Genomic DNA, 12,639 nt, shown 5'->3' on the forward strand with positions numbered 1-12,639 from the left:
TGGGCATGTATGTGCATCACAAGCATGCAGTACCCTCAGAGGTGAGAGGAGGGTGTGGGAGACCCTGGAACTAAAGCTACTGGGGTTTGTGAGCTGCCGCATGGGTACTAGAATTGAACTCAGATTCTCTGATGAGCAGTGCTCTCGACCAGAACCATCTCTCTATCCCCTCGCCTGGACAGTTTTGAGGGACCACCTACAATCCCTCTGCCCACCTGTTCAGGAACTGCTTCCCTTTTCTGGACGTTCAAAGACTCCTTTCGCTCCAGTGAGGAACAACCTAACTTCTCGTTGTTTTTCTAACATAGATCCCTAGAAGAGCCACAGTGAGGTTGTAGGGTGCGAACAAGGTTCAAGTTATTACTTATGGGCTAACCCTAAGATGCTCTCAAGGCACACCCTGGGCTACATAGGAAGACGCTGTCACAATCTGCCAATATCATAAAGGTCACATTGGCTTGCACACCTTTTGGCAATCGACGCTGCCATCCTGTAACACATACATGAGATGTCCCAAACTCTACTATCATTCTCAGAAATGTGTCAGCTCAGCGGAGTCATCCATGTCGTCCGTCTCCAGTTGAGCGGAAGGTCTTGAAGAAAGAAAGGGCTTACTCAATCATGTACTTCCAGATCACAATCCATCACTGGGGGAAGTCAGGGCGGGAAGGCAATCAGGAACAGGAAGCTGAGGCCATGGAGGAACACTGCTGACTTGCTCAGAATCCCGCTTAGCTAGTTTTCTTATATACCCCAGGAGCACTGGCCTAGGCATGGCACTGTCTGCAGTAGTCTGGGCCCTTCTTCGCCAATTAATAGTCAAGCCAAGCCCTCACACACATGTTCACAGACCAGCCTAATAAAGACAACTGCCTCACTGAAGTTAGTTTCAGGCAGTTCTAGGCTGTGTCTAATTGACATCAGGGCCTGGAAGGCAGCAAATTGCTCAGCAAACATGTTATGTAGAATAGTTCCAGGGCATTTTGGACCTGGGATGCCAGGCTCCTCTCTTCCAGGTCTAACTAGGACATCTGCCTTCTTCCTCAGGTCTCACTGCCTTCTGGTTCCTTTCACCTTCCCTTGCTTCTAAAGCTCCAAAGCATCAAGGCAATCAGATTCTTCTTTGAACTTCACTAAGGCAGACACAGGATGGCTGGCCTTAGGATGTTCTTCATGTAAGACAGAGTAATGGCCCAGTCCATGTGTGACCTCTGGGTCTCTGCATGGGTCTTGGTACCTGTGTTCCTTGGGCCAACTGGGGTACCCAGTACTTTCCCAACATTACTCTGGGGCCAGCTCTTTCTAAGTAGCCACGTTTTGCACAGGAGGATGGAGCGAAGGGGCTGTTTTTGTGGACCTGGGCTCTATCTTTGGCAGGACTGCTGCCTGAGAGAGAGACACTCTCCTTGGCTGTGCCATGGCCACTGCTGGGAAGAGATGCCAATCAGAGGGAAGCCAGCTGGGCACCCAGTTTGGCAAGGTGCAACTGTATGCAATGGATGAAAACTATTCATGTGGGAACTGAGGTTAAGAACACCGAGTCTCCGGAGTTTACAAGTGTGGCTTTCTTCAGAGAAGTCTATCATGGTGTGTCCCGACTTTGTCTGTGTTTGGGATGCCACAATCACCATCAGCCAGGCGTGAAGGCATATCCCTGTAATCCCAGCACTTGGAAGGTGGAGGTGGAAGGATCAAGAGTTCAAGGCCACTCTCAAATACACAGCAAATCAAAGGTCAAGGCCGATTTGGGCTGTTGGTGACCCTGTCTCTAAAGACCAGACCAGACCAATCATCATCTCGACCTGGCTGATCCGATGCCCTTCTCTGGCGGGACTTACACTTAGTTCTCTTTAGGGCTACATACAACGCCTGGTCCACGGAATGTTCTCAACAGTGTATGGGAAATAAATGTTAAACACTGAAAACAACAACATAGCAAGGCTTCTGCAGCCCTAGATTCTAAAATTCTATGGATCTTATCACTTGCTTTGCTTCCTCCAAAGATGATGGCTGCCCTCCCCAGCTCGACTAAAACACGCCCATAGCACACCCAGTGCCAAGCATTCCCCTTCGTCTCCTGGCACCACTGGATCAAGGCCCTCAGCCAGCACAAGCTCAGGTAGGCGGCTTCCATAGTTGACAGCCTATTTCTGTACTACCAGCTAGATTATATGTTTACCACGGGCCATTGTGTTTGTGCTCAAACCTGTTCGTGTCAGTTGTACTCAGTATTGTATTTGCGTAAGTTAATTATATATTATGGAAATTAATGAACTATCTGCACGGAAGGAGAGCTACTGCTCTTGTAGGTATGGGGTTTTGGAAAGGCCTGCTGAAGATGAGCATGTCATAAGTGATCTGCTGTCCTGCTCCCACGTGGGGCAAATGGGAGGCGGAGACAGGAGAATCCTTGAAAGCGCACAGGCCTGTTAGCCTGGCACACAGCAGGAAGAAAAAGCAAAGAGACCCTGTCTCAGACAAGGATAGACACCCAAGTCCTTCCACTGCGCCCTGATGCCTCCAGGGACTCCATGAATGCCTTTCAAGTGTTGTCCATGCCCCTACTAAAGCTATGCTGTGACCTGTGGTTTGAAAGTCAGCGATGTGATCCTATTCCTTTATTTTGCTCCTAGGAAATAAAGGCGCAGGGAGAGTTTAGGGCTCTGTAAATGTTTCTTAGACAGTGAGTCTGGGGAACAACCCTTCTCCATGGTTTGTTTTGTTTTGTTTTCTCCCAGAGAAGCCTGGTTGAAAAGCAACAGGCATAGCACAATTTCCCTTGCAAAAAGTAACAGGGAGGGGCTGGGAGATGGCTCAGCTGGTAAAGTGTTTGCTGTGAAAAACTGGTGACCTGGGTCCCGATCTCAGCACCCTTGTGAAAAGCCAGGTGCAGAGGCACAAACCTGTGACCCCAGCACTGGGGACGCAGGGACAGGAAAGGCCCTGGTGCTTGTCCGCCAGCCCATCTAGCTGTATCCACAAGCTCTCAGCTCAGTGAGAGACTTTCTCTCAAAAATAAGCTGGATGGCTTAGCAGTTAAGAATGCTTACAGTCTTGTAGAGGACTGGGGTTAAAGTTGGGGTTCAGTGCCCAGCACCCACATGGTGGCTTCACAATCACATGGAACTCCAGATCTAGGGGATTGACACCTCTTTTGCCTTCTGAAAACTCCTATACCCACCCAGAAAACAAACACAGGCAGGCACATACCCATGAATGTAAATTAAGAGAAAAATCTTAAAAAATGGGGAAAAAAGGGTGGCAAGCAATTGAGGTTCTGTCAGCCTCCAGTCTCAATGCGTACAAGTACACACCTGTACAGGCATGTACGCCACACATATACACACAAGTCGCAGGTAAAATGAGGAAGTAGATGACATCAAGGCCACACCCTGGAAGGCAGGAAGGCTTTCATTCCATCCCGCTGCTCCTCTATGCACACACTAGACAACCACACACAGGTGCGTGCGGTTCCCTCCCGAACTGCGGCACAGCAAACCTCTTGTGTGAGACGCAGGTTTGAAACAGGTGAACCATGTACCTGGATCAAACACGTGAGCCTTCTAATTTTAGAATGGCTTCAGCTTCACATGTGGGAAAACCGTAGACAATGGAACAGGGAAGCAGTTTGAAGTTCTGAAAAGCTTTTGTTAAAGGAGGTGAGCCGTGAGGAGAGCCCTGACTGGCTGGCTGTGTAAACAAGCAAAGACTTCAAAGGCTTTCCCCTCTAATCCGACATGGCCTCTTTCTGTCCAGCCCAGCCTGGACTCTCATCTCAACAGACTGGAGTCTACAGTCCCCAGTGATGCCTGACCTGGCCACTATCTCCCCGAGCGAGTGGGGATGGTGGCATGCCCTACGAAGAACCCCACAGTGAAGTGTCTGTTTATCATATTTGAATAGTCTTCCCGATACTAAATTGAACAAACCATCAAACATGCTGAGAGGCCAGGTGTGTGTCCGTAGACACTGGCCAAAGGTGAAAGAAGAGGAAGTCGAGGCACAGACAGTCACTCTGAGGAGCGTGCAAGCAGGCAGGGACCCGGCTCCCAGGGGCCCAGAGGGGCCCTCACCACACCTTCTTGGTCATTACAGTGAGTCTCACGAGAAAAAACCAGATGAGCGGCCTGGGAAAGTGTAGCATTGCTGAGGGTGAGGCAAGCGGCTGCCCGACAGCTTTGTGCTGGGTGCATTCTGTCCCTTTTAAAGGGGGCACCGAAGAGTGAGTGCCTTTTGAATATAGGTCGGAGCTTTTTCCTGAGGAGGGCGTAGCCGGTGTTCTAGGATGTGAATGCCGACGCCCTCATCTGCCTCCAGCTGATGTTTTATAAACAGACAACCGACAAGGATAAAAGTTTATGCTCCACATTTCAGAACATTGATTTCACTCCTGCGGCAGTTTATGGTCTAAGTGACACACTGAGCAGCCAGTGACACTCCCAAGAAAGGCCACAGACTGGGTCGTCACCTGTTGTGTGGGCTCCTGGAGGGCCAGGCAGAGATCTTCGATTCTTTGTGGGATTTTAACAACCAGAGGGTTAGAATCTGAAGATACAAGAGCATCCTTGAGATGTAGCATCCTAAGAGAATCAAATGCAGCTCTCCCTCTGTACCCAGGAAGGAGCAGTCCGTACTAAAACCACAGATGCTCAAATCCTTCCAGGAAATAGTGTAGGGTGTACACTGAAACTACACTCATGTTCTCACACATTCTTTAGGTTTGTTTTTTCTGCGCGCACGTGTGTGTACGTGTGTGTGTGTGTGTGTGTGTGTGTGTGTATACGTGTGAGTGTGCAGGCCCAAAGTTGACATCAGGTGTCTTCCTGGACTGTTCTTCACTGTATTTATCGGGGCAGGGTCTCTCACTGTTTCAGATAGTCTAGCTAGCTTGTCCCGGGAATCAGCTGTCTTCCCTTACTAAGTGCTGGGGTTACAGGGAACCACCATGCCTGTCCATTTTATATGTGGGTTCCGAGGATTTGAATTCTGACCTTCACAATTCCACCAAGCCATTTCCCTAGCCCCTCCTGTGCATTTAAAATCACCTCTGAATTACTATAATATGCAAAATAATGTATAAATAGCGGCCATATTGTTGTTGTTTTTGTAAACACCTTAGGGAAGCAAGTCTATATATATTCAGTATTTTGCCATTTTTTCCAGGTATTTTTGAGCCATTTATCCTTTGGCTTCTAAGATGCATAACTGTTGGGAAATATCATTTTTATATTATTTTATATTATTTTAATATTGTTGTTTATGCTGTGGAACATTTGTTTAATGATGTAAAGATGTGTTGTTTTTGTTTTACTCTGTGAAGCTGTGATTCTTTGCCTGTCTAAAACACCTGGTGGTCTAATAAAGCGCTGAACGGCCAAGGGCAAGTCAGGAGCAAGGATAGGTGGGGCTGGCAGGTAGAGAGAATGAATAGACAGAGAAACAAGGAGGAGAAGGAGCTAAAGAACAAGGAGAGGAGTACACTAGGGGCCAGTCACCTAGTCACTAGGCCAGCCGCGGAACAAGAGTGAAAAAGCAAGACACACAGAAGGAATAGGACAAAGTCCAGAGGCAAAAGGTGGTCGGGATAATTTAAGAAAAGCTGGCAAGAAACAAGTCAAGTTTCTTGGTCATTCCTAAGAATAGGCCCCGTGTGCGATTCATTTGGGAGCTGGGTGGTGGGCCCCTTAAAAAGCCCGAAGAATAAAACATTGAACAACACAGAACCTGTGGACATGGAGGGTGAATTCTGCTGGGCAATCACAGCACCACTTCTCAACCCAGCTCAGGGCAGGCCTTACGACGAGGTGCTCACTGACTGCAATGCTCCCTAAAGCCTGAAGGGATCCTCAGGAGCCCTCCAAGGCCTCTCCTCGTCCACCAGGACAGCCATGTGGAGATTCTCAGGCCATCACTCAGCCCGGTCCCACAGATGTGAAACTAATCTAAGCAAACACTTGAGGACTAACCTGCTCAGGAACTTGGAAAGTCTGAAACCAAGTGGGCCCCACACAGGATCCTGGCCTTCTCTCCAAGGCCCCATATTCTCCACTGTTCCACCCAAAATAAATGGCCGTGAAGCCTTTACTGATGCAACTCAGTTTCTCACACCTTTGCCACCCTCTGCCCTCCATATTTGGGGATCTAAGAGAAAGTAACAAAACAAGATCTTACCAAGAAAGTCTAAGGGCAACTGCCTGCTCTAACGGCATGGATGCTTCGTCCAAAGCCAAAAAAAAAAAAAAAAAAAAAAAAAAAAAGACAAAGACAAACCTTGTGTTCTGCTGAACTGGGGTCCCACCCTTGATGGCACTTGGAGCCTGAAATTTTCTCTCCACAATGCTCTGTAATGCTGGGGGGCTTCGCCCTAGGTCTGCCAGAGGCCCTTGTGGCATGATTGTCCTTCAGGGATATATTAAACCAAATGTAGGTTCATTGGCTTCTGGTTCCAATCAACAAAGTGAGAGCTGGGCCCATTTGCTACCATCCTGAAGTTCCTCATCCTAACACCTAGTGGATGCTTCAGGAATTCAGTATATGAGCCCACTAATACCCAGGAAGGAAAACTCAGATATTGAAGTCACTCAGTATATAAATGAATAAAATTTCTAAAACAGAGTTCACCTGAAAAAAATATACATGTATCAGGCAACATAAGAAAACACCAACATAATCACTAAGAAAAAAAAACACATGTATCAGACAATATAAGAAAACACCAAAATAATCACAAATTAACACTGAGGGCTGGGGAGACGGCTCAGTCAATGAGTACCTACGTCTAAGCATGAGGATGTGAGTTCAATCCCTGGAACCCATGTTAAAAAATAAGGAGGCTGCTGAGTTCTTTTAATTCAGTTCTCAGGGGCAGAGGCAGGAGGATCACGGGGGCTCGCTGGCCAACCACTCCTAACCACTGAGAGCCCCTATCTCAGAAAAGATGGACGATGTTTCAAAGGATGACGCCCACAGCTGTCGTCTGGTCTCCACGAGCATATGAACAAATGTACACCTATGCACATGTGTACCTGAACGTGCAAGGCACACTCAAGCTACCCCCACCACAGAATTTCAGCCCTGGGGATGGCAGAGAGGAGTGGGACAAACCTAGCAGTCCTATAGATGAGGTCACCGCAAAGAAGAGAAAGTGAGGCAGGCAAGTCCTACTTAGTCACCCAACCTCGGCCTTTGCAGAGGTGACCACGACATAGTCATCACTGTTTGAACTTGACTCCTGGCCCCTCCTCCCGAGTCCCAGGACCCAGGCTCTAGAGTGTGTAAAACAAAAGAGAACCAGTCCCACATCTAATCATTCAGCCAACTGAGAGCTGTCAGAGGTCAGACAGGTAGCCACCTCCCTTGTCCCCAGAGGGGATGTGGTTTGGGGCCTTCTGTGCAATGCAGTGTGGCCTCTGTTCTGGCCTGCCATCCTGAGCCTCCATGGGTGCTCAGTTATCATAGAGTCCAGGCAGCATAGCAGGGGGTGGACGTGCTTTGGGGGGCCTCTGTGTGAGAAGGATAAATCCTAAACACTTACTGATGTTGGGCACATTCCCTCAGAAGAAAATCCAGAAGAGGGAGTGGGAACTGAGGCATCAGAAGGGGGTGGCCTGTCATTCTCTGCATGAGTGATCAGGTCTGCCAAGGGAGCCTACAGCACTTCAAGGAGGCTCAGCAGGAGCCACTCCAGGGCTCTGAGGGATCAAACTCACATCACCAGACTCTCTTTGTCCATGTGAATAGACTTGAAGGGGTACGACAGTCACGAGCATCCTTCCCACTGACAGCCACCTCAGCATTTGCCACCATTCCAACCTGTCTCACCCGAGTGGCTCGGTAGCCAGCAGGGTTGACCCAGCCCTGAAGCCTGCATGCTTCAGGTGCACAGTTTGCTTTAGAAGAGTGCAAGGCAGGGTCACAAGCCAGCATCTCAGCCTCATGCAGCGGCCTGGAGGCACTTCCATCAGGTACCAGAACAAGTGGTGACTCCCGCCTGGTCTCATATCCAAGTCCCCTCAAGGCCAGGCTGTAAATGTTGCTATGGCATCTGGTGCTTGCCAGATGGCTTAGTGGGTGCGTGCTTGTCACACAAGAGTACCTAATAAATGCATACTCCTGTATCCCAACACACAGGAAAAGCAGAAATCAAAATCACGAAGACAACCATTACCGTCTACAAACAGAAGCCACCAGTTAGGAGCCCGTGAAACAGAAGGACATGGAGATGGTGAGGGCTTTGTCTTCCAACCCTCAGAAGTGCTGAGAGAGACGGGGGAGATAGGCAGGCGCTTGGGGGGGAGAATAAATAAGCAACAGTCCTTGGGCAGGAATGGACAGGAGCTTCGGAAATCCAGTCAACACACGGTTGGTAAAGTATGGACAGCTTCAAGCTCTGGGGTCCTGCAGGCCCATTTCACCTGCCACACTGGCTGTCTAAACAGGTGAAGGGTTCTGTGAATGGGCTGCCCCTGAGGGGATTGCATAGTCCCCTTAGGCCCTGGTGAAGGCCTTCTAGTAGGCTCTCCTCTTCCTGCCCAGAGGAGATGCAGAAGGTTCAAGGACAGGCAAGTGTCCTAGGGAGAGGGTTCTCCAGGAGTGAGGCAGGACCCACACCCCATGCACACCCAGGGAGGATGGACTCACCGCTCAAGGGGGACGTGCTGTTCTCCAGAGCCTGGCACACAGCTAACACGATACCTGTGGGGGAAGCAGAGAGGGCAGGTAAGTGTCTCCTCAGAAAAGAACGTCCTTGGGGATCAGGCAAAGACTTCAGAATTTTACTAAGGGGCCAACAAGTGTGTCTGGCTACCTTCTTTGAGGGGCTCAGTGCAAAATGGAAGCAGGGCCCCTTGTGCCAACACCAGGGGAGATACGTTCATGGTGGGAGGTGCACAGGGAACTAGCAATAGTGTTCTCCTCTGGCTGCAGTTTCTCCCCGCTTGCTGCAGAGTTTTCTGTCTGCTGGGGTTCTCTTTTGGGTGTGAGAGTACTCACAGATTGGGTACAGCCCCCCATATTCACACAGGGGCAGATAGGCTTCCCTCTAAGCAGCAACTGAAGCAATGCACTGAGACATAGCTGGGAACATAGTAAGGAACGTTGCTTCCCCAGGACTGGCTGCCCCCCAGCCAAGGAGGATGACCCCAAGAGCGTTGCACCACGGCAGTCAGGATGTGTGAGGAGCCTGGCTGAGGACAGTGGGGAAGAACTGTCACTGTGTTCTTCCTTGATATGTCACGGGTGCATTCAGGTATGTCCAGGTCTCATTAGGTGCTGAGCATGAGAGGGTCAATGACCCATGAATGGAAACCCCGTGATGGCAGTATGCAGGGCCCTGGGAACCAAGGTTCCCTTTGACTTCCCTCATGAAACACAGAGGCCAAGACAACACAGCAAGGCACACATGCAGGGCCTCTCTGTGATCCGTAAAGCCACCTCTGCCAACAGGTGACCCCCATGTGCCCTCATGTTATAGTGGTGGACGTTTCTAGAAACAGAGCAGTAAGTTCTCGTAAAGAAGGAAGCTCTTGTGAGTTTTGCCATCATCATGAATTAACTTCCCCGATCTGAAAGGCAAAGAGATGCCTCAGGCAGCCCTGCAGAGGAGGCTGGGCCTCAGTCAGACTATTCTAGAAGACTGATTTCCTAAGCCACTGCAGAAATCAAGTTAGGTCTTTCCGCCCCTCTAACAAGCACAGGACCCACGTGACCTCTGAGGTCCAATAGTGGGCCCCCGTTTCTCAGAGGAGGTGTTCCCTTCCTACACGTGTTCCTAGGATTCCCCAGACACATTTCAAAGGGACATCTGTCACGTTCACACCCAGGGTTTCATTCCTGCCAGAGCCAGAAAAAGCTAGGGGTTGTACCTTCAGACTGTGGGACAGTCACGTCCTGATGCTATGGCCACTGCCACAAACCACTCTGGGCTGAAGTCAGTCAGTGACCCGTAACCAGTCAAGGCTGACATGGAGATGCCTGGCATACCTCAGGACAGGGAGCATGACCAGCCTGTCAGCAACTGTCCCCAAACCACTGAGTGATTCTTACATCTCCTCCCTGTCAGGGCGAATAGCACAAACCCAACACTGAGTCTGGCCCTGCCAGCCTCTGGAGGAAAGACAGGAGATCGGGTGTGCGCTGGGGCCCGTCCCTCACCTGGCACAAAGCCCCTTCATCCTTCTTCTCACCTGCCAGCTGCCAATTGCCAAACTCAAGAAGGCATTTCAGGAAGTAATTAATGGCCACAAAGAACGCGTGTTCCTCTGAGGAACGAACAACATGTTATTTCTCTTTGTGATTCTAGAATGGTGAGAATCATAGCCACCTTCTGTCCCCCCAGTTCACATGATGATGCCTTGACTTTGTTCTAGCCGCTGTGGGCACCTATTATTGTCACCCTAGAAGCAAGTTCCTGCCAGTCCCCCTGCCCATGGGGATGCCCAGGACACAGGAGGCTTAAAGATTCAGAAATCTGCCCGAACTTCTGTGCTACATTGAAACTTGAGTCTTCCTACTTGCGATGTGCAAGACACTGCTGAGTGGATGTGCCCTGGCTGGTCATGGCACACCAGCGGGTATGTTTCCACCTGATCTGACCCTCCTGACTTAACCCACAGACTTGGCAGGCCCAGAGGTCTTCCAGAGGCTACAGCCTCATCTCCTCAGTTTCCCCACAAGCCAGGCCTGAGCTGGTCCACCTGCATACCCCGGGGAGCCAGAAGCCCCCATACATGTGGCCTAGTGTCTGAAGGCCTTCTAGGAACGTGTGGCCTTGGCAGACACGAGGCTCTGAGAGGCCAAGGGGCCGCCACAGAGCTGGCTGTCACCGCCAGAGCTCAGAAAGATACAGTCCAGGCTCAGGCTCAGGTTCAGCAGCAGGCGGGAGCCCCAAGTTCCTCTAGGCTGAGTATCCAAGCCACCTGGCGCCGGTCCTGAGGATGGGAAGGCAGGCTGTAGGGCCACCCAGCCAGCTAGCCTCCCTCAGGGACAGGAATCCTTTCATGGCTGTCCTGCCAGGATCTCATTCTCATGTCTGTCTAAATAGCTCCAAAGTGGGAAACCCCGACTGCAGTCTTCAAACAGAAAAGGAGGGCGGAGAGTGGTGTTGAGAGAAAAGCCACACATAACGGAAGTGTTTCCTTAGGGAAGCCTGGTCTCTGTTCCCAACACAGACCTTGGACCCAGGGCCTGCCCTCGAGGAAGGGTGAACTCACCATGCTTGTAATACCGTTGTCTGCCACTCAGAAACTTGTGACAGAGACAAGGTGACAAACAAGGCTAACCCATGCTTTGGGAGTTTGCAGAAATGCAGCTCTCACCCTCAAGCCTAGCCATGATGGAAAAGCGGGAAATGCCATTGAGAGAGGCTGGGCACTCCGGTTCCCCTGGGTCCCAGAGCAGGGGCATCCATACTTCAACCCCACTCCTGAGATAGACAGTCTGGGCAGGAACCCAAGCTTTTTGTCTGAGACAGGACCCTCAGACTTCAACTGCCATCACTTGGCAATCACCTCTTATGGAAGCATTCCGCTGTAATGCTCAGTCCTGAGAGGGGCATCTTCAGGCTCCTGGCTACACCAGTTGAGGTGAGTGTGTACTGCCCTGCCCTCTGTTGTAGCCTGTGTTTTCTCCTAGCTCCTGTCCTTCCCCTGATTGCTCGGTGAGAACCTAGCAAGAGCTCCGCATCTCATGTTTGGAAGAAGGACAAGATTATGCCTGGTTTTAGAAGAAGGACAAGATTGGGCGAAGTTCTGCGTCGAGGAAAGATGTGGAGGTGGATCATGGTCACGGCAGGTGCCGTTGGGTGCCGATGCCGTGGGTTCACCAACAGCACAGGGGAGGGGTGGGCAGGAGCTGGCCTAGGGTGGGACAGAGGGATGCATGAACACTTGGGGGCACTGCTAGTCTCCCCTTCTTCCTCTCTATCTCACTGGAGTTGGAAAACCATGAGGAAAAGACGAGGAACCAAGGAAGAAGGAGGTGAGTAGCCTCCTCTGGGACTCTGCAGCTTGGCACCAGGTCTACAGGGCTCCCAGTGGCACAAGAATACCTGTGAATGGGTAACCTGGGTCCTAGGCCCTGCTGGCACAGACCCATAAATTCCCCAGGAGAGAAGAACTTCCCTGTCTCCTCTGGGAAGAGGTGTCAGCTTACACTTGGCTCTGCTCCCAGAGGTGCTGTGCACAAGCTCCTGAGGATACCAGGCAAAGCTGCAGAGGAACCTTGGAGGAACTGGCCAGACAGGACAGGGAGAAGTCTGGGGACAGTGAGGTAAGGTGTTTGGAAAGACAAGAGCCCAGGAATGAGTCACGAGACAGATGGCCCCATGGGACACAAGGCTCTTCCCGCAGTCACCCTACCTCCAGAGTAATCTTTCAGATCAGGCTGGGCCTTGATATCCGGGAAGAGAATTTGGTGGGGAACTCGCTGGCAAACGTTAGTGCTGTGCCAGGAGATGGGTCCTGATGCAGAGTGGAGCTGGAGTTATGGATGGCAGTGAGCTCCCATGTGGGTCATAGGACTGAAAGCCTGATCCTCCGGAAGAGCAACAAGTGCTCTCTCTCTGTACGGCCTGGTTTTGTGTCAACCTGACACAGGCTAGAGTCATCAGAGAGGAAGGAACCTCAGTTGAGGAAGTGCCTC

The 12,639-nt window shown here is 50.7% G+C and overlaps 1 protein-coding gene across 1 annotated transcript in view; it reads right to left on the minus strand.

The window, feature by feature from the left end:
* Positions 1–12,639, minus strand: part of Tgfa (transforming growth factor alpha) — an 84,736-nt gene that overhangs the window by 40,401 nt on the left and 31,696 nt on the right. Inside the window, 1 exon segment of the mRNA XM_048416497.3 lies at positions 8,641–8,694. Coding sequence (XP_048272454.2) covers positions 8,641–8,694 — 54 coding nt within the window.

Source organism: Myodes glareolus, chromosome 6 (genome assembly GCF_982192425.1).
Source record: "Myodes glareolus chromosome 6, mMyoGla1.1, whole genome shotgun sequence".
NCBI classification, from domain to species: Eukaryota; Metazoa; Chordata; class Mammalia; order Rodentia; family Cricetidae; genus Myodes; species Myodes glareolus.